The sequence below is a fragment of the Lepidochelys kempii genome, chromosome 22 (assembly GCF_965140285.1).
Source record: "Lepidochelys kempii isolate rLepKem1 chromosome 22, rLepKem1.hap1, whole genome shotgun sequence".
In the NCBI taxonomy this organism is placed as follows: domain Eukaryota; kingdom Metazoa; phylum Chordata; order Testudines; family Cheloniidae; genus Lepidochelys; species Lepidochelys kempii.
This window is the reverse complement of record NC_136401.1, coordinates 17124739-17146438: the sequence shown is the minus strand read 5'-3', so window position 1 is coordinate 17146438 and position 21700 is coordinate 17124739. Positions and strand designations below refer to the sequence as shown.

General features: G+C 54.5%; 1 protein-coding gene across 3 annotated transcripts; it reads left to right on the top strand.

The window, feature by feature from the left end:
• Positions 1 to 1726: 1726 nt before the first annotated feature.
• NLRX1 (NLR family member X1) lies at positions 1727 to 20400 on the top strand. 3 transcript variants are annotated; one of them, XM_073320931.2, is made up of 11 exons: positions 1727 to 1917; positions 3667 to 3865; positions 4117 to 4222; positions 4992 to 5125; positions 8599 to 8674; positions 10160 to 10257; positions 10866 to 11482; positions 12344 to 13755; positions 16336 to 16422; positions 17999 to 18250; positions 18961 to 20400. In XM_073320931.2, exons 4-11 carry the CDS (start codon positions 5011 to 5013, stop codon positions 19277 to 19279), a joined length of 2976 nt encoding a protein of 991 aa, XP_073177032.1. In that variant the 5' UTR covers positions 1727 to 1917; positions 3667 to 3865; positions 4117 to 4222; positions 4992 to 5010; the 3' UTR covers positions 19280 to 20400. The 3 variants fall into 3 exon arrangements, with proteins under 3 accessions (XP_073177032.1, XP_073177033.1, XP_073177034.1); XM_073320932.2 differs by lacking the exon at positions 3667 to 3865; XM_073320933.1 differs by lacking the exons at positions 3667 to 3865; positions 4117 to 4222.
• Positions 20401 to 21700: the final 1300 nt, after the last annotated feature.

Below are 21700 nucleotides of genomic sequence, written 5' to 3'. Positions count from 1 at the left end.
CGTGGGGGTCATCTCGGCAAGTGTGGCTGACGGAGGAGAAACCTCACATGAGCCAGACCCAACATACGGCAGGGGGTTAACCCTGCTCTGAGGGGGTCAAGGTCAGATGGTGTTTAATGATCCAGCTTTGTCTTCATTGTGGGGAGTGGGGAGGATGATTCCTACAGGCACTTCCCAGGGCAGGATGCAGGAGGTTCTCTCCTGTCCCTGGTAAGACCCAGGGGCTTCTCTTGTCAAGTAGACAAGCAGGTCTCCCGGTTATTTGTTGCCAGTGTAAGTCATTTAGGATTGGAATTCTGCCCTCGCCCAGTGAAAACAGGCACATGAGAGAATGCATACGACACAGGGCTGACACGGCTCCTGTTGGGAGACACTGGGACGGGCATGTCTGCGAGCTCCCCCAGTCAATGCCCCCGCCTCTTTTCCCCATAGCACTTCACCTGGGCCTGGGAGAGCAGGGCCCTGTCCCTAGGCCGCTTCCTTCTGGGAAAGGTTGGGACTGGAGCACCTGGGAGCTTCCCCCATCAAGTGCTCCTCAGTGTTGCTGCAGTAACCACCATCCGTGCAAAGCTCGAGGCACTGGATGGCTGTTGCATTTTTACCCTTCTCATTCAGCGCCTGGGCTGACAGGAAAAGCCAGAAAAGCTCTGAGTCACCTCCCAGGGCGAAACCTTCCCTAGAAACGGATGGGTGTTTGGGTGCCAAACCCCAAAAGACAGTTGTGCCTGTAATACTGAGGAAGGAAGTGGAGAATGACTCCATCCCACCCATGTTCCTGCCTGCTGGGAGCTGTTCCCTGCAGCTGCAAGAGTGGAACCACGGACTGTAACAGGTGAGTTGCAAAATCCCTCTTAGGGCCTTGTCCCCAACCATAACAACAGCAATGGTCATTGTTATTTATGAATGATGTTATCTTAGTGCCTAGCAGCCATCGTCAGGGATCAGGGCCTCGCTCTGCGCGGTGCTGGACGTAAACGACAAAAAGATGGTCCCTGCTTCAAACAGGACTCGCCGGTCCTTCCAAACACAGCTAAAATAAAGATTGCTCAGGAGCCATATTTCCTCCCCCTTGTCCTGTCCCCCCCCTACCCCTGAATCCACTACTGTCTGTCGTCATTGCTCTTTGCGTTAAGCATCTTAACAATTCACCAGCTCCTTGCCTGGGTAGGTTTGTAAAGCCCAATGCACCCCTCCTTCGGTGCTGAAGCCATACCAATGATCGCTATGGCCATGGGGAATAGCCGGAGGGCCTTGCACAGAGCTTGCTCTATTGATTAGTGTAGACTCTCGAATTTATACTTAATGATGCCACATGATTGTGATGTGCCATCAGCCTGCACAGCACAGGTGTGTTAGTAAAGTTGTTTCAGCAAGGACCTGAGCCTGATTCTGCCCTCATTTCTACAGGTGTAAATCTGGAGTGATGCTCCTGAAGCCAATGGCGTGAAACTGGCATGCAATCAGAATCGGCCTCTTTGGCCCAGATCCTCCAAGGTGTTTAGGTTCCTAACAGCCATAGATTTCCATTGACTTTGAGGCTCTGGGCCTTTTTGCACCGGAATAACTTTCGCAGTGCTAATGGAGGAGCTGTCTTTTGCTCTCCTCTCCCTCTCCTTCTCTGTGGTTTCACCACCCCGGCTTATTTTTGGCAGCTTCCCCAGCTGTAGAGGCGGTGGGAGGGGCCAGAGCTGCAGGAAGTTACAGCTGCAAGGAAGCAGCCAGAGAGAAGCTGTCAGAGAACGAACTAAAAACACAGAAAGGAAAGGGAGGGACGCTCTCTGGCACGGGGCAACATTTAACAGCTGCCAGGGATGGCAGAGATACAACTGCATGCAGTGATGGGTGGGGAAGAGCGATTCCAAATGGACCGAAGGCTGTGGGACTAACACACAGCAGCTGGCTGAGAAAACACTCTAGGTAACTTTTGATCTTCCAGAGTCTCATTTTTCCTCAGTCCCCATTCTCTGAGCCAGCTGGGTCCCTGCTCCCCCTAGTCCGAGCACACAGCGGCTCAGAAGCCAGAGCCCTGATTTCCTTCATCTCTGGCTTTCTCTGGTGGGCTGGGTTCTGAGCAAGGGGCTGGCTTTTAACAGAAACGACTGGTGTATTTCTGCTCTGTGGCGGGGACCGTGTAAGACAGAATGAGCAGGAAACTGGCTTATCTCTCCTAGGCAATGGTAACGGGGTCTGTGGGGTTCATGGCAGCAGGGACCTCTGTGCTGACCTTGTGGGGCTGCCCTGAGCAGAGGCTGCAAAAGTAAGTCCCTAGACTGGTGGCTCTGGGACACTGTGACCCAGTTTGGGTTTCACCCCAAACATGCCCCTCCCAGAGCAGCATCCCTGCCCAGCTATTGATAGAAATAGAACAGCTGGGACCCCAGGCAGTGGGCTTCACAGCACCCTGCCTTTCAAATTCAGGGGTCTGCTGAGTTACAGGAGCATAGGGGACAGCAAAACGTGCCCGTGAAGTCGGGTGGGCATGGAGCCCTGGACTCGAAGTCAGGACTCCTGGGTTCTAGTCCCAGCTTTGCTAACAAAGTGTCTAGTGGTTACCACAAGGGACTCCAAAGCCAGACCTTCTTGGGTTCTATTTCAGCTCTGTTATGGGCCTGCTCTGTACCTCAGTTTCCCCAGCAGTAAAATGGGCATAATCAATGAGACAGACCCTCCTTCAGAAAGGGCTCTGAGATGGGTAGATGAAAAGCATCCGAAAGGGCTCGGTGAGTCGTCGCAGCTCCGGCCCCACTCAAGAGGGCGGCACAGGAGAGCCCAGAGCCCAGGTAGCTTCCCTGGGACCAGAGGTTTCCTGTTGTGTGGTTTGGAAACTCTCAGGGTGCCTGAAACACAAGGCAGAGGAGAGGTGAGGCGAGGCTGAGTAGCTTGCTGTGTGGGGATTCCCGCCCAGGTAATGACAGCTTGGGGAGGGAAAGACACCCTGCTCGCATGTCACCTGTTAACCCTTCAGTGCCCTCCCTACATCTACCAGTGATGGAATGCCCCCAGACCCAGCCACAGCTAAACCCAGATGCAACGACCAACTCCTTTTCTCACACTGGGCAGGAGTCCCTGAGCCTTACAGCGCAGATGGAGAAGGGCAGGGCTGGCACCCCGCTCCCAGCACTGAGAAGCCTCAGAGGAGGCAATGCCCACAACTTGCTCCCCTGGGGACAGTCAGACATGGCCTGGAGCAGAGACTGGTATTAGTCAGTTGAGAGAGGATGAACCAGGTGTTCCCTGGACACATATGTTCTCCTGTTCTGGCTGCTCACAAAGATCATGGATTCAGCAATTGGCAGCAGCTGTCTGGGCTGGAAACAAGCTTGTTCCGCTTTAAATTTGACTCTTGCTCCAGTTTACCCTTGCCTCAGAGTTGCTAAACTCCCGCTGCATTCAACAGGTGTGCAGAGAAAGGGGGCCCCACACCTGCTCGGTGGGGATCCATTCAGCCCTGACAAACATGGATGGCAGCAGCAACCCCACTCCTGACTGTTTTTGGCCCAGACTCTCCAATGCAGCCCCTGGTAGGGCGCTCCCGAGCGCTGCTCTCTGCAAGCCTGAAAGCAGCAGGCCAGATTTCAGCTTGACAGCTGGAGTCTCTCTCCCCTGTTGCTTTAAGGGGAGGAGGCTACGGGTTTGCCCTAAGCCTGTGTCTCATTTCTCCAACAGAGCAGCCAGCACAGGCTGCCAGGCTCAGGATAGAGGGCTCTGTGCCGGCTGCCACTGCAGCACTGGAGAGAGACATGAATGCAGCAGGAGACGGTCTCCTCAGTGGGCCCCTGGGATCTGTCTGGTAGAGAAGGTCACCGGCCTGTCCTTCCCCTGACTGCCACTGACAGGCCAAGGGGAAAAGCCTGTAACCACTCAGGTATTTGGAGGGGGGAGGGCATAAGGGGGAGAGGATGGATATTTCTCTCCTCTAACACTACAGAGCTACCAATAGGGTGACCAGATGTCCCGATTTTATAGGGACAGTCCTAATTTTTGGGTCTTTTTCTTATATAGGCTCCTATTACCCTCCACCCCCTCTCCCGATTTTTCACATTTGCTGTCTGGTCACCCTAGCTGCCAACACTCCCCATGTCAGCGGGACTCTCACCTTTGATCTCTTTCTTAAAGCCCCTACCCCTGGAGTCACCTGGTTGTGGGAGACTCTCTAAACAGCACCAGCCAAACTAAATGTGAAGCCTCTCGTCAGGAGAGAGAAGTCTGGATCCCCAAGAAGGTAAAGAAAGACTCAAATGTCATTATTGAATAAGTAGTGCGATCTTCAGGTGGGGAGGGCCTGACTCACGATTTTGAAGGGGGGGGAGTGACACTGCTCCTTCACCTCCTGCTCTGTCTCTTTCTTCCCCTAAATTAACTGAATGAGAACAGCTGCAGCCCCTCGCTCAGGTGATTGGTTAAGAACCTTAGGTGCTTAGAACTATTGTTTTGCCTGACCCAGAGACCCTCCTTTGCTTGTGACTCAGGTGGCAAAAAACTCCCACCAGTACAATGGGCTTGACTCTTCTCTTGCTCACATCCGTTCCCTGTGATAATCCATTTAAACCAGTGTGAGAAGAGAGGGAGGCCCCCAAAGTGCAGTAAAGCTGCAGGGCACCAGCTAATCACTACAGAGGTCAGGAAGGGGATCTCCCCAGTGCTGCAGACAGGGTAGAAGACTGAGCGGATGGCCTGATACTATGGGTTTGCACAGGGAAGAGCTGTCTTGAGGGCCCCCTCTCTGCTCCAAGATTGCTAATCTCTCTGCTTGGTGGGGAGAGCACTATTTATGCTTGCCTCTTGGTGTGAGAGCCCAAGGAGGAAGGGTGAATGAAGCAAGCTTTGGGCTTCCGCTCATGCAAGATGATGCTGGTTCCTTAGCCCTCAGGTGTGTCCTGGGGTAGGCTGGGCTTTGCTAACCTGGCCCTCACAGCACACAGCTCAGTGGTGGGACTGAGGACCCCAGCGGGGTGGTCCACCTCCCCAAGTGATTGCTCTCTGCATTTCAGCTGAAGCAAGTCCCCTGCCATGCAGTGCCCGAGATGTCTGCCCCAGGCTGGGACCCGCTGGAGCAGGATCCAGGGCCCCAAGCTCGGAGGCCGAGAGATTACGTGCATGCTGCTGTCCCCCAGCTCTGCACCAGGTAAGCAGCCGTTGGGTGAGAGCAGCTGAGGTGAGAAGCCTCTTACCTGGCTTTCCCCAGAGCCCAATCCCTTTGGAGTGAAATTTGCAGCTCCCTGTTATGGCTGCAGGTGGAATCACTGGATTCTACCTTCTGGGGCAGCATGATCTTATGAGTGGGGCAGGGGAATCAGGATGCCTGGGTTCTGTTCCTGGCTCTGAGAGGGTGGGAAGGTCTAGAGACTACAGCAAGGGGCTGGGAGCCCAGTTCTTCTACTGGCGCTGCCCCGACTCACCTAGTGACCATGGCCATATCACAGTCATGTCCTGTGTGTGAATTCCCCACTGATGAAACTGCGTTAAGACAAAAGCACGGTGGGTCTAAGGTTGGGTGCTGGGTTTTGGGGGCTTGGGATGGCAGCAGTTCTGCCTGGGCCCAGCTCACACTGCAGCCAGTCTGTGCTGCTTTGTCAGAGGAGACTTGCTGGCCTAGTTATGTCACTTCTAATTGCACCATTCTGGCGGGGAGGTGGTGTTTGTGCAAAGTGTTTCCTTCTAGTTTACATAGAGGCAGTGCAGGGCAGGGGTCTGGGAGACAGACCTCCTGGGTTCTATTCCCAGCTGTGCCACTGACTCACTGGATGACTTTGAGCAAGTCACTTGACTACTTTGTGCCTCAGTTTCCCCATCTGTAAAATGGAGTTAATGGTAGTGACCTCCTTAGTGAAGTGCTTTGCGTGGATGGACAGTGCTAGAGAAGGGGAAAAACATTGGGGCAATAAGTGGAAAATCCAGTCCTGAGTGGATGACTGGGGGGAGATATTCCCACATGCCCTGGCACCAGGAGGCAGAGACCTCAGTGGGGGAATTCCCTGGGAGGTTATTTGCAGGTCAGGCTGTGCCACTGCTGGGAAGAATTCTCTGGCTCATGTGATGCGGTGCCCTCGATGCTTGCTCATAACTTAGCACTTAGAGCCTGCTTTTTACAGGAGCTGAGCACCTGCAGCTACCACTGGAATCAGCAGGATCTGCACCAAAGCAGGCCCAGGGTCTGCAAAGCATCGCATCCTGTATTAACAAGAGTGTCCTAAGTAAGACACGGGAGGTCATTGTCCCACTCTGGTTGGCTCTGGTGAGGCCCTAGCTGGAGTACCCATGGCCAGTTCTGGGGGCCACGCTTTAGGAAAGATGTGGAGAAATCGGAGAGAGTCCAGAGGAGAGCAACAAAAATGCTCAAAGTTTGGAAAACCTGATCTCTGAGAAAAGGTTGAAAGACTTGGATATGTTTCGTCAAGAGAAGGCTGAGGGGCACCTGATAAGTCTGCCAATACGTAAAAGGTTGTTCTCCTTGTCCATCGAGGGCAGGACAACAAGGACTCAGCTAAGATTGCAACAAGGGAGAGTGTGACGAAGTGGGACTGTTCTTAATGTCAGGTTTCAGAGTAACAGCCGTGTTAGTCTGTATTCGCAAAAAGAAAAGGAGTACTTGTGGCACCTTAGAGACTAACCAATTTATTTGAGTATGAGCTTTCGTGAGCTACAGCTCACTTCATCGGGTGCATACCATGGAAACTGGCAATTTATTTGAGCTCATACTCAAATAAATTGGTTAGTCTCTAAGGTGCCACAAGTACTCCTTTTCTTTTTGTTCTTAATGTATCCTCTGAATAGTGTGGGGGTGCCTCAGTTTCCCCTGTGCAGTTCTTAAGTATCTAGGTGGTGGGGTAAGGCTGTATGATCATTGCAGAGCCCTAGAGGACAGGTATGTGCAGGGGTCTGGACACACAGAATGGCCAACACCCTGTTTCCTGGCAACTGATGGCCTGGCATTCCCCCCCGCCCCTGAGGTGAGAGCTAAAGGGTTGGAGAACAAAGGGATCAGGTGCCCTCCTGGCCCGGAAAGGGACAAAGCCCAGAGGAGGAGGGGCTGGAGGGAGTTTTCAGTTTGAGCCTGGCTGGAGAAATGCAGTGAAAGGCAGACATGGTTGTCTGGCTCACTGCCCCCCAAAATGGACCCAGCTGAGGGGTCCGGTTCTCTGCACCTACAAGCTCTGTTTTAGACCATGTTCCTGTCTAATAAACCTCTGTTTTACTGGCTGGCTGAGTGTCACATCTGACTGCGAAGTTGGGGGGCAGGACCCTCTGGCTTCCCCAGGACCCCGCCTGGGCGGACTCACTGTGGGAAGCGCACGGAGGGGCAGAGGAGGCTGACTGCTCTGAGGTCAGACCCAGGAAGGTGGGAGCTGTGTGAGCTGTGTGTCCTGCAGACAGGCTGCTCACAGAAAGGAGACTGCCCCAGTGTCCTGACTGGTTTCATGGGGAGCAGTTCCAGAGCATCGCCCAGGGACTCCGTGACAGAGAGTTAGGTTGGATATTAGGAAAAACTTTCTGTCTCTCTAAGGACAGTTGAGTGCTGGCACAGGTTACCTCGGGAGGTTGGGGAGTCTCCGTCATCGGAGGGTTTTAAGTGCAGGTGTGATGCAGCAGAGAGGGGGAGTGTTGACCTGGGAATGTGGCAGGGGAGTTTCACTGGGGATGGGAAACCTGAGAGCCTGTAGCCTGAGCCAGGAGCGGGAGGTAACACCTCTGCCCGGGAATGTGGACGGAGGCTGCAGGAGAGAGCCTGCTGGGGGGGGTTAGTTTTTCAGTTTGGTGCTGGGTGGTGGAACGCAGGGAACCCCAGGGCTGGGGTCTAAGCTCCCTGCTCCCCCAGAAGGACTTGACTGAGGGGTCCTGGTTGTACCCACAAGCTCTGTTTTAGACTGTGTTCCTTCTGTCCAATAAACCTTCTGTTTTACTGGCTGGCTGAGAGTCACAGTGAATCCCAGGAAGAGGGGTACAGGCCTCGGACTCCCCCACACTCTGTGACAACAGGGTAGACAAACACCTTTTAGGGATGGTCTAGGTTTACTTCGTCCTGCCTTAGCACAGGTGGTTGGACTAGCTGACCTCTCGAGGTCCCTTCCAGCCTGATATTTCTATGATTTCTGTGATATTAGCTAATTGATCCTCACAACCCCCTTGGGGGGGGGGAGTATTGTCCCTCACAGGGAGGCACAGACAGGGGAAATACCAAGGCCAGAGAGTAAGACAGTGGCAGAGACAGGATTTGAACAGTGGAGCTCCTGTCTCCCAAGCCTATGCTCTGAACATAAGCCCATGACTCTGCAGGCAGGTGTCTCCCTGGGGCTCGAATCTGGCATCGCTGCCTTAGCATCCTGTTCCCTGGCCGTGCACAGATGCACACTACATGGAGCATGGTCCGGTCCAGGCCACATGGAGCCAGAACCCTGGGGAAGGTGCACAGAACATCCTGGCTGTCTGGGCCTCCGGTGCTGCTGGAGCAAGGCTCCTTCCTCCTCTTTCTGGGAGTGCAGAGGAAGAAGGGTGCTAAGCGGTGGTCGGTACCCTGGGGGGCGGGTGGCAGGCGACGGACACCATCCTGTATCTCTCTCAATCCTGCTCTCTCTGACCTCCTGCATTCCTTCCTTTCAGGTGCCAGGAGCAGCTTCATCCTTGGGAGGATGCTTCACCCAGCTGGCAGGTTGTGCTCCAAAATGTCCCCCTCCAGGTAGGGCCTGGAGCGCCTGTGGAAGCTGGCAGGGGCATGAAGTAAAGGGGACCCAAGTGCAAGGGGTGGGTGGCTAAGGCAGCTCCCCTCACATAAAGCAATTGGTCTAATTTGTCGGTGTGGGTGTTAAAGTTAATTGAGATCCTGCCCCAGGATGCATGGCTTTGGTGGGGGGAGGCTGCTGAGGCCCTCTCAGCTGGGCTCTTCCTGATCTTTCAGAGGGACTAGCTCTGGGAGTCTGGGAACAGGCTAAGGGAGGCTGGGAACAGGCTAAGGGGCCTGTCACCCCTAGGCAACCCATTCAAACCCACCCCAGCTGATGACAGAAGGTTATGTGTGGGGAGCTGCTCAGCTTAGAAAAGAGACAACTGAGGGGGGAGATGATCGAGGTCTATGAAATCATGACTGGTGTGGAAAAAGTGCATAAGGAAGTGTTATTTACTCCTTCACATGACACAAGCAGGGGTCACCCAATGCACTTAATAGGCAGCAGGTTTAAAACAACAATAGGAAGGACTACTTCACACAACGCACAGTTAGCCTGTGGAATTCATTGCCAGGGGATGCTGTGCAGGTCAGTAGTATAACTGGGTTCAAAAAAGAACTAGATAAGTTCATGGAGGGTAGGTCCACAAAGGCTATTGGCCAAGATTGTCAGGGATGCAACCCCATGCTCTGGGTGCCCCTACACCTCTGATGGCCAGAAGTTGGTAGTGGACGACAGGGGATGGCTCACTCAATAATTGCGCTTTTCTGTTCATCTCATCTAAAGCATCTGGCCCCAGCCACTGTTGGTGACAGGACACTGGTCCATTCTTATATAAGGTGGCTTGTTGCTATTTGGTGGTCCTTATGAAATGAGTTTGGCCTCTGCCCAGTTCCCAGTGGACAAGTATTCACATAACAAACAGCCCCCGGCACTAACAGGCCCCCCCTTGTTCTCTGGCTCAGAGGAGAGATCGAAGCCTGAGTGCAGACTGAACTCCTGAATGGGTCCCTCGATGGCAGGCCTGAGACAGATAGGTTGGGGGGAGCTTGCCTGGCTCCTGCTGGAGCCAGACCTGGTCTCAGGATAAAGTGGGCACATTTTGCAGCTCAGAGCTCAAACAAGGGGAGGTTCTCTTTGGGCTGAGTTGGAAGAAGCAGGTCCTGGTTTGTTGTCTTCAGGTTCCCCATTTCCCACAATGCCCCTGGAGCTGACATGGGTCCTACTGCAGTTGTGCTTTCCCCAGTTCTTCTCGCACCACTGTGTTTGCACACAAGCTGCTCCCTTCCTTCGTTTCGGAAGTGTTTTGTCACTGGCAGGGAGGCAGTTTCCCTGTGGCCGGGGCTGAGGGGTTGGCTGGTGAGCTAACCATGTCTTTGGCTGGGATGTCCAGGTTCACTCAAGCTGCAGCCTGCCCCAGCTCTGGGCCGTTGGGACAGACTCTGCTGTCCCACTCTGGGCTTTGCTCTCTCAACAATTCCCTGCCTGCTTCCTTGCAGGAGCTTTGCTCGCTACCAAGGAGGATTCCAGGAGAGTGCGTCTCAGCCGAGCTCCTCCCGGCCTGGCCAGATGGCCCTGAGGAACGTGGCCTCTTCCGGTAAGGCCCCGTGCTTCTGCCACGCTGTAGGAGCCCATCACAGAGGGGCAGTGCTGAGGTGGTAGGGTGTGCTTGGGACTGGGAGTCAGGTGAGCAGGCTGGGATGCAGTCACTGACCCGGGTGAGGTGCAGTGGTTAGAAAAGGAGACAGAGTGTCAGGAGTCCTGGGTTCTATTCCCTGTTCTGTCGCTGACTCGCTGCGGGGCCCTGGAGCCAGCGGGCTCCTCACCCTGTGTGAAACAGAGAGGGTCACCATGCCCCTCCAACCCTTCGTAGTGTGCTGGGGGGGTCTTTAGATGGGGAAATGTTACCTCTGTACAAAGCAATATTAAAGGCACCGTCTTGGCAGGTCAGGTTGGGCTGTGGGGGTGGGGAGTGGACAGCACGAGTGCTGCTCCAATACAGGAATGAAGGGGGGAGCTAGCTGGATCCGGGGGTTCCTGGGCTTTGTTAGTGCTTGGAGCAGCCGGTGCCGGGACTGCGCTGCGGGACTCTAGCGCTGGGGGTACTGGAGGGGCTCCAGCAATTTGGAAACTTGAGACAGCCTTCGCCCTCCCCCCCGACCCGTATTTGTGAGCATCTCTCTACTCCCCCCCCCCACCCCTCAGACGCCATTCAGAAGCACCGGAAGAGCCTGTCTGACTGGTTCAGCCACCAGCCCAATGAGGAGAGGCAGTTCGGCCCATCCTTCTCACTGGACACCATCCACGTGGACCCGGTCATCAGGGAGAGCTCCCTGGAGGAGATCTTGAAGCCCTCGCCTGACCTGACCATCCTGAACCAGTTCCAGTCCCCTTGTAGCCGGACCATCGGCCTCCAGAACCTGTTCGACGCGGACGCCTGCGGGCAGCAGGTGAAGAATGTGGTGCTGTACGGCACAGTGGGCACAGGGAAGAGCACCCTCATCAAAAAGATGGTGGTGGACTGGTGCCATGGGCGCCTGCCCCACTTCGAGTTGGTCATCCCCTTCTCCTGCGAGGACCTGTCCCAGAGCAACGTGCCCGTCTCGCTACGGCGCCTCATCACCAAAAAGTACCTGCACCTCAAGGAGGTGTTGCCGCTGCTGGGCTCCACCAACCTCAAGGTGCTCGTTATCCTCCATGGCCTGGAGCGGCTCAACTTGGACTTCCGGCTGTCTGGCACTGAGCTCTGCTGCGACCCTAACGAGGCCGTGCCTCCCTCCACCATCGTGGTCAACCTGCTGAGGAAGTACCTGCTGCCAGAGGTTGGTGTTCCTCCCCACCCGGTGCTGTGAGCAGGTAGAAACGGGGATCCCGGGAGCATTGCCCAGAACCCACTCCTTGGTGGGGCCTCTACTGGCCCTGACTGGCTGGTAAAAGGCACAGCAAGGAGCTTCCCCACACCCCCTGTGCTGGAAGGACACCCACGCCCCTCATGGCCCTTAGGAGGGAGAGGGGAGTCCAGTCTTCAAAGCTCATTCAGTCTTTGGCCTCCCTGCACAGGCTGGGAACAAAGAGGCCGATCCGTGCCAGCTGGGAGGGTTGTTTCTTGACAACCTGCAGTTATCGATGTAACATAGCAAATGCAACCCCAAGGTGGTTCCTGACCCAAAGAACGGACAGCCTAAATGGAAGGTGGCAAATCCAGAAGGCATGGGGGAATGGGTGTCGGCGGAGGGGTGAGGCGAATGAACGGAGGGGGTTGCTAAGGTGGCACGACATGCCCCATCTTAGTGCTGGCGGTTCTGACCTGTTGTGCCATCAGTACGGGCTGCGGCATGAGGGATTTGTAGAAAAAGGCAATGTGTGGGAGTCCATCAGCCGGACTGAGATCCCCTAAGCTCCCCTCACACCCAGCCTCAGATAGCGATGATGTTAAATCACTGCTGCCCTGGGCTGGATGTGAACCAGCAGCCTTGAGGTAATCATCACCTTAATCCCATCCAGTCCTTGCCCTTCCTCCTCAAGTCATTTAGTCATATAGGGCCTGACACAAGGCACTCTGACACCAGTGAGAGGTTTCCTATTGAGGTCAGTGGGCTCTGGATCAGGCCAGTAATGGTTTGACAGAGAAAGAGAGGGACTGTATTAAATCCCAGCTTTGTGCATCTCTGCTCTGGTTGCAGGCCAGCATCATCGTCACCACGCGCCCATCCGCCGTGCGCCGGATCCCCAGCAAGTACGTGGGCCGCTATGCCGAGATCTGTGGCTTCTCTGACACCAATCTCCAGAAGCAGTACTTCCAGATGCGCCTGAGCCAGCCCGGCTGCAACGGCAGCGGGAGCAGCAGCAACTCGGATGAGCGGGACAACCTGGTGGAGATGCTTTCGAGGAATCTGGAGCGCCACAACCAGATCGCGGCTGCTTGCTTCCTGCCCTCTTACTGCTGGCTGGTCTGCACCACTCTGCACTTCCTCTACTTCACCAAGTCGGTGCCTCCCGGCCAGACCCTGACGGGCATCTACACCAGCTTCCTGCGGCTCAACTTCAGCGGGGAGATCCTGGACAGCACCGACCCCACCAACGTCTCCATGATGAAATACGTAGCCAAGACGGTGGGCAAGCTGGCCCATGAGGGGGTGATTTCCCGCCAGACCTGCTTCTCGGATGAAGACCTGCAGAAGTGCTTCGAAGTGGAGATGAAGACGGAGGGTGAGCTTAACCTCCTCAATGTCTTCCGCACTGACGTCTTCCGCTTCTTCCTCACGCCCTGCGTTCAGCCGGGCAAGGAGCACACCTTTGTCTTCACCATCCCTGCCATGCAGGAGTACCTGGCAGCCCTCTACGTGGTGCTGGGCGAGAAGAAGACCCTGGCACAGCGGGTGGGGAAGGAGGTGTCTGAGGTCATCGGCAAGGTAAGCGAGGACGTGACTCTGGTGCTGAGCATCGTCTCCAAGGTCCTCCCCCTGCGCATCCTGCCGCTGCTCTTCGGCCTACTCAAGATGTTCCCCCGCTTCTTCAACCGGCTCAGTGGCAAGGACCGCGACACCATTGCCCACACCATGGCGGTGGAGATGTTCAAGGAGGAGGACTACTTCAATGACGATGTGCTAGACCAGATCAACTCCAGCATCTTGGGGGTGGAGGGCCCCCAGCACCACCCTGACGAGGCACCGGATGATGAAGTCTTTGAGCTCTTCCCTATCTTCATGGGCGGGCTCCTGTCGCGCCGCAACCGGGCCCTCCTGGAGCAGCTTGGCTGCTCCATCAAGAACCTGGCAGCCTTTGAGATTGCCAACGCTATGAAGAAGACCATGATCAGGAACAGCCGCAAGTGGCTGCCCCCATCCGAGCTGATGGACTACCTCGTCTTCCTGCATGAGTTCCAGAACGAGCGCTTCACGGCTGAGGCCATCCACTCCCTCAGGACGATCAACCTCTCCTCCATCAAGATGACCCCACTCAAGTGCTCCATTCTGGCATCTGTCATGGGCACCACCAGCCATGAGGTGGAGGAGCTTAACCTGAGCTCATGCCATCTTGATGTCAACAGCCTGAGAACTCTTTTCCCTGTCCTGCTACGGTGCCGGAAGCTCCAGTGAGTGCCTCCTTCTCTGATTCTGCCCGGGGTCTAGGTCATCCATTTATATCTGGGGATGCCTTGATTGTACTCCCATCAGCAGCTTGCCTGGAGCCTGAGAGCTGCGTACAATGGTGTAAACCAGTGGTTCTCAAAACTGTGGGTCAGGACCCCAAAGTTGGTTGTGACCCTGTTTTAATGGGGTTGCCAGGGCTGGCATTAGACTTGCTGGGGCCTGGGGCTGAAGCCAAAAGTCCAAGCCCCACCGCCCAGGGATGAAGCTCTCAAGCTTCAGCTTCACACTCCCCCAGGGGGGCAGGGCTCGGGCTGTGGCTTTGGGCCCCCTTGCCTGGGGCGGAAGGGCTTGGGTTTCTGTCCCCCTTCCCGGGGTCATGGAGTAATTTTTGTTGTCAGAAAGGGGTCGCGGTGCAATGAAGTTTGAGAAACCTGATGTAAAGAGTTGCTGCCTTTGTCCGTTTTAAATACGAAGATACAGACCATGGAGACTATGAATCAGTGTACAATGCTCCTTGATCTAAGCAGCCATGCTAGATTATTGCATGCTGGGACTAGTGGTCTCAATGGATAGCAACTCTTTACAGATGATGGGTCCTTTATAGAACTCTGTGGGCTGCTGTTCAGCTGTTCTTTGAACCGTACTTGGCATCAAGGCTCTTCTAGTGGTTTTCATCTCCGTATTTCAGCTGTCAGTTCCCAAATTCCTGTTGCTTTTCAGGGCCCTTGCTTTTGTGGAATTCTATCTAAAGGCACCACAAATCCATTCAAGTAATTTTTAGATTATATTGCCAGCTCTGCTAACTTTTTATTAAAGAAGCAGAGCGGGGAGAGAGGGAGAAAGCCATTTGCCCATCATTAGATTTTACTTTAGATCAGAGTTAAGATCATTAGAGTATCTTGGACCCACTGTTTCACTTGGTACCAGAGAATAACATAAGAATGGCCATACTGGGTCAGACCAAAGGTCCATCTAGCCCAGTATCCTGTCTTCCAACCGTGGCGAATGCAAAGATGTCCCAGAGGGAATGAACAGAACAGGTAATCATCAAGTGATCCATTACCTGTACGATATATTCCATCTCTACTCCGTGCAGGGTCTTTGGTACACACTGACTCTCCATAAGCTTTGTGGAGTTGAATGATATCAGAGAGAGAAACTAAGACATAGGGACAAGGGGGCCATGAGATGCTTCCAGATTGGGTTTGGAATGTGATGGAGACTTGAACAAGATGGAAAGATACAATGTGGAGGAGGGGTACTATTCCAGACAATGGCAGCTGCGGAGCAGAAGGTTCTTGCGCCATCTCTGTTGAGATGATGCGGAGAGACAGAGGAGATTATTGGTGTGGGGATGGGATGTTAGATAAGATCTGTGAAATGGCTGCGGTGATACCACAGTGGGTTGTATAATGGAGAAGGGCAGTTTTGAACTGGATATTGAAGTGATTGGGGAAAGCAGTCAATTGCATTTTTTTAAAATATGGCCTGTTCAGAAATTTGCACCCCTCTGATTGTTTTCCCCCTCCATGGATCCTGTCTGGCTGCAGAAAAGGTGGAATCTAGAGCTGGAAAAGACCTATTTAGTCCAGGTCCTGGCCAGCTGCAAGACTCTCTTCTTGTCACTTTGCTCCTGTTTTGTCCTAGTCTCGTTTTTTAAATATGCCTGGTATTGCAATCTCACCTTCTACCAGAAGGTGGCAAGCTGCAATCAGGAAAGAAAGAGGGGAAGGAAAATACAGCGGGTCTGAAAAAAATGTCCCATCCCTTTGGCCAGAGAAGAATCAATACAAACACAATCAGGGAGGGAATCCATGGTGGATCCTTCCCTCTCTCTCCTCCAACATCTGAATTTCCCTTCCTGCTGGGGACTGTTCTCCCATGTACATCTCTCTGGGATTCTGTCTGAGAGCTTGTGCCATTTAGTCTTCTGGCTGGTACTGCCCCTCTTCTGGTCTGTGCATGAAAATGGGGAGCACTTTCTCCCTGTTTGGGGAAAAAATACTGTATTATCTTCCAAGCAGAGGTGATGGCTGCCTTATGGCTGACCCATAACTCGGTAGCGCCTGCCAGGAGTAATACTGAGCGTTTACATAGCACCCTTCAATGGCTTCACAGACACTAATTGGATAAGCCTGACATTCCCAGGACTGCAGGGGAGGGAGTTCAGTGTTGTTAATACTGATAGGGAAATGACTCCCCCAAGGCTGCATGTTGGCAGAGCAGGGAACAACCCCAAGAGTCCAGTTCTGTGCTTTTGGCCACAAGACGCAGGCTGCCTCTCCCACTGGGTTGCCTCAGGAGAGACCTCACCCCTTGTGGTTCTTCCTTCCTAGTCCTGGGGTGCCTGGCAGGCTAGGAGAGGTGGAGGGGGTGTTAGTGAGCAGGTGGGTGTGAGTCACACTGTAATAGGTGCACCTACATGCCCTCCATGTAGGGCAATAACCTCTACTCCGCCCTCTAGGGCCAGAGTGCGGTACTCCTACAGCAGGGGCATGTGTGGGGAGGGGCTGGGTGTTGGCCCCATAACATGAAGGGTTGACTAGCGCCACTGCTGACCTCTTGCTCTCGCCCTGTCTCAGTTTGCAGCTCAACAGCTTGGGCCCTGAAGCCTGCAGGGAGATCCGGGACCTGCTGCTGCACGACAAGTGTGTGGTGAGCACCCTGCGGTGAGTGTGCTCAGGAAAACAAGAGCCTGTCCCCCGGAGCAGGACTCTCTCTGAGACCTACCCCAACTGGTGAGGTCACTTCCTTTAGTGTGTTCGGCTGACCTGTGGTCATGGCTTTCTGGATCTCCTGGTCAGGAGTTCAAGCCGCATGCTGAACCCCGCTGTTAATGGCCTGAGTCTGAGGGATCCTGGAGAGGGGAGGTATTAGAGGGTAAGCAAATGGCTGAGAGGAAAGGCTGGGGGCAGAGCCTGCTGGTTGTTACTTTGGCCCTTACTAAGCAGGCTTGACGCTCAGCTCGGGGCCAGCTGAAGCCGCTGGTCCCCATGATCTGTGTACTGGGCAGGATCCTTAAAAGTGCTTGGACCTAGCTTTGCCAAAGGGGCCTGGATCAAGAGGGTTTTCCAGGCCATGGAGGCAATATCTGGTGTGCTCCATCGTCTTTCATTGTCCCTTTCACACTCTTTGCTGCAGCCCTTCCCTTCCCGGCTCTGCAGCCCTGCTTAGCCTGCGGTTCTCTCTAGCATGGGTTCAGGCAGAGCGGAAACTCCCTGCAGCACAATGGCAGGGCTGGGGGGAGCTGGCTGCCAGGCCAAAGCTGTATAGGACTACAGAACGCTGCCTGACTCAAACATCTTCCCCATCCATGTTGCTAGGGGAGGGTGGTGTCAGTTCTACGGGGTGGGTGAAGGGATTATGAGGGAAATGTACCGAGAGCTGAGGAAGGCATTTGAGGGAAGAATGGGGGGAGGTTTCCTATAAAGCAGGAGCACAGAAAGGAAGCTGTGGCATGCCCCCGCCAAGGCTGCGATAAAGGGAAAGCTAGGGCTAACTGAAAATTTTCCGTCAAATCCGTTTTTCAACAGAAAATTGGGTTTTCAGCTAGATGAAGTATTTTGCGAAAAGTGTTCACTTTCCATAGAAAATTCTAGTGATTTGCTTTTAAATTGAACAGTCCTATCTCCAAACCCCAAAATATTCCAATTTCAACAAGCTGCTATGGTGCCTCATGGCAGCTGTAGTTCAGTTGCTTCATGTCCCCATTCTCGTCTATGCACCAGGCTCCTCAGCTGGACTACATCTCCCATGATGCATCATGGCCAGGGAATCCCATGAAGTTCTGCCTCCCACTCCAAAAGGGGAAACCCTACTGCATCATGGGAGATGTAGTCCAACCAGGGAGCCCAGCTTATAGTGGAGAATGGAAGCATGAGGCACCTGAACTACAACTCCCACGAGGCACCGTAGCAGCATTTCCAAATTGAAGTATTTTGGTAATCAAATTTCTGCCCAAAATAAAAAAATTTCCAATGAAAATTTATACAAAACTTTTTTTTTTAAATGCTGAAATTATCTGTGGTGGGGGGAAAACCCCTCTTTTCTTTTTCCCCCTTTTTTTCCCCCTAACCAGCTCTAAGGGGGACAAGCTATTTTCTCCCCCAGAACCCTCTGTCACCCCATGTCCTGCAGCACTAAGGTATGAGCAGTAAACACCCCACTAGTCAGTACCTGTTGGGGTGGCAGCCCCATTTCCTGGCTGCCCCCTCTCCCTCTGTGACCTTCCTGTGTTGTTTTCAGGCTCTCGGACAACCCCGTGACTGAGCAGGGGGCCAAGTACTTGGCTGAGGCCATCGCAGGCAACCGCTCCCTGACACACCTGTCCCTGCTGCACACCTCCTTGGGGAACCAGGGTGTGGAAGTGATCACTCAGCACCTGGCCCAGAACCAGCACCTAAAGTTGCTCAACGTGGGCTACAATTCGGTGACGGACAAGGCAGCCCTGGAGCTGGTGGAGGTGGCTAAGAGGCATGCGACACTGAAGGAAGTGCAGTGAGTCTCCAAGTCCCTTCCCCTCACCATACAGCCAGGTCAATGTCTTCCCCGCCCCATCCATGACCCCAGACCAGGGAGCCACAGCTCAGGCATCCAGCCCGGCATCCCCTTTATGGGCACCAGCTTCCCTCCTTGGCAGCACTCCCAGCCCACAAGACCTGGCCCCTCTCCCTCTGGGTGCTCCCCCCACCCCATATCGGCTCCTTGCTGGTGGCTGCTTTAGCACTTGCTCCTTGTCAACAGCGGCCGAGCATGTCACTCATTGGCCAACCCCTCATGGCTGCTAGAGTCCTTGTCTCTCATTGGTCACTGTGCCTCCACTCATCTCTCATAGGCCACTACTCCCCTGAGCCATAGCTCATGCTTCTCTCTGATTGGTCACTGTGCCCGTACTTTGCTTCAGTGGCTTCTGCCCCATATGGCTGCACAAGTGCTTGTCCCTTATTGGTCACTGCCTTGTCCCATGCTTGTCTCTCATTGGCCACTACCTCATGCGGCTGCTTGAGGCCTTGTCCCTCAGTGGCCACCATTCGTCCACTCGTTGCCCGTTGGCTGCGGCTCCTCTCTGAGCCTGCACTCATTGGCTACTGCCCTTTGGGGCTGCTTCTGTCCTTTCATTTCATTGGCCACTGCCCCGCCATGCTCCTCTCTCATTGGTCACCAAGGGATGCCTCATGGCCCCATAACCCTGCTTCTCCCTTCCCCAGCCTGTATTTCAACGACATCAGTGAGGAGGGCAAGTGGGCCCTGCATGCACTGCGCAAGGACCGCGACGGCGTCCAGGTGCTGGTGTTCCTCACAGTGGGCACCGACGTCTCCGACTACTGGGCCTTCATCCTGAGCGTGGTGAAGAAGAACCTGCCCAACTGGGACCGCGAGCGGGTCCAGCAGCACCTCAGCCTGCTGCTGCAGGACCTGGAGTGCAGCCGCCGGCAGACCGGCAACCCCTGGAAGAAGGCCAAGTTCCTGCGGGTGGAGAACGAGGTCAAGAAGATGCTGGTTAAAATCCAGCAGGGAACCTTCTAACACCCCCCCACGCACCTCTCCATGAGCAGGATGGGAGGATGCAATGGACATAAGGACTTAACAGGGTCCGAGGGAGTCACTCTGTTAACCATTTCACCACCCCCACCACCCCAAGAGCAGGGTTCGCTTGGTGGCTGGGAGCAGGTAGTTACTTGCAGCACCACAGGGCGTGGGGGTCCTGTCGGGAGAAGCCCCAGTGCCAGGACAGCAGGAGGCACTATTTTAGGCCTGGAGTGAGGTGTGTTGGCAACGCTGGGCAGTAGAAAAGGAGGAGGCGGGGTGTGGTCAGAGCAGCTGGTCGGAGGCGGGGGAGGGGGAAGCTTGCACAGCACTGGCCCAGGCTTTAGATGGCACCGTTGCTCCCTCACTGGGATCCCATCTGCACAGCCACAGGTACCTCAGGGACGCGCCCAGTGCTAGGGTTCACTGGGCTATTTCCCAAGCAGCTCCTGGCCTCCCTTCCTGGAGTGTACTGAGGCCATGAACCCTGCACTCTCACGTGCTGCCTCTGAGCGATGCCCAAGTAGAACTACAGTGAAACCACAACACCAAGAGCCTGGGGCCTCCGTGGAAGGACTAGGGAGCATTGCCCCTTGGGAGCTGCCCTGTGCCTCCATCTGGGAAGCCCTCTGCCATTCCCAGACAGCAAGCGGCCATGGCCACGGCTGGTGAGACCCTGGCTCTGCTCCAAGGGAGCCACTTGTATTCCAAGGGAGGGGGGACTGCAGCCTGAACTCCGCAAGGGCTGAGAATGGTGCGGCCATCGGTCATGCCAAACACAGGACAGGTTTGCATGGCAAGACTCTTAAGGGCACCAGAGGGCTGAGAGCCAGTTGATCAACCAAGGGCCCGAGTCTCCTGGACCTTGTGGAGTCCTTTCTTCCAGGGTCCAGTGGCTGCCGAATGCTCCCATTCTGATCAGGGAGCATTTGACACCCGCCGTGCGCTGGTTTCAATGACGGCACAGGGGAATCGGGCCCTGGGAATCCATCCTGGGGGGAGGGTTGTGTGGACTAAGGCAGCACGAGGCCCAGTGCAGGAGAGCAGGCTGAAGGGCAGAGCAGCTCTGGAGGTGGTTCCCAGTATTGGACGCTTTGTGCAGTTCTATGTATCATTGAAACTAAACCACTTTTGTTTCCACAAACGCGAGTTGTTACCAAACTGGTCTGTTCTTCTGTGGCCAGAGCCTTCCCGAACCGATGCCACATCTCTCCTGCCATCTGCCTGGGGAGCACTACCCACTCCCATCCCTGCAGTACTTCTGTGCGGGAGGGGTGGGGGGACATTTCCTTGGCACTTCATGGGCTGATTGGGGATTGGGGGGAGGGGATTCGAGATTGTGCCGTAGCCAGGCTATGTGAGCATGGTGTGGGGAAGCAATCCAGGGAAGAGGAAGAGACCCACCTTATGGCTCGTCGGTAGGAGAGAAGGATCGGGGGTTGCAGGGCCTTAACCTGATGAAGCAGTTTCAGGCATGGGACCACCGGGGGTTGGCTTTGTGGCTGGCCTGGCTGCTTCAGCTGGGTTGAGGGGTGGACAATGGAGTCTTTCCCCTCCAGGATACCCTCTCCGCGCTGGCCTGGGACCACAGTGACTAGAGTCATTCCTCTGGATGGCTGACTGGTGCCCTGTGTGAACTGGATCTGGGTCGTCCCAGTGCTGATCCATAGAACCCACCAACCACCATTGACATCCTCAGCAGAGGGTAAGGATTGAATGGGCCAGGGATACGGAGAGACAAGCCTGAACTAGGCAGCCCAGATTCCCAGCTTCTTTTTGTGTCCTGAGTATCATAGAATCATAGAATATCAGGGTTGGAAGGGACCCCAGAAGGTCATCTAGTCCAACCCCCTGCTCAAAGCAGGACCAATTCCCAGTTAAATCATCCCAGCCAGGGCTTTGTCAAGCCTGACCTTAAAAACCTCTAAGGAAGGAGATTCTACCACCTCCCTACGTAACGCATTCCAGTGTTTCACCACCCTCTTAGTGAAAAAGTTTTTCCTAATATCCAATCTAAACCTCCCCCACTGCAACTTGAGACCATTACTCCTCGTTCTGTCATCTGCTACCATTGAGAACAGTCTAGAGCCATCCTCTTCGGAACCCCCTTTCAGGTAGTTGAAAGCCGCTATCAAATCCCCCCTCATTCTTCTCTTCTGCAGGCTAAACGGTCCCAGCTCCCTCAGCCTCTCCTCATAACTCATGTGTTCCAGTCCCCTAATAATTTTTGTTGCCCTTCGCTGGACTCTCTCCAATTTATCCACATCCTTCTTGAAGTGTGGGGCCCAAAACTGGACACAGTACTCCAGATGAGGCCTCACCAATGTCGAATAGAGGGGAACGATCACGTCCCTCGATCTGCTCGCTATGCCCCTACTTATACATCCCAAAATGCCATTGGCCTTCTTGGCAACAGGGGCA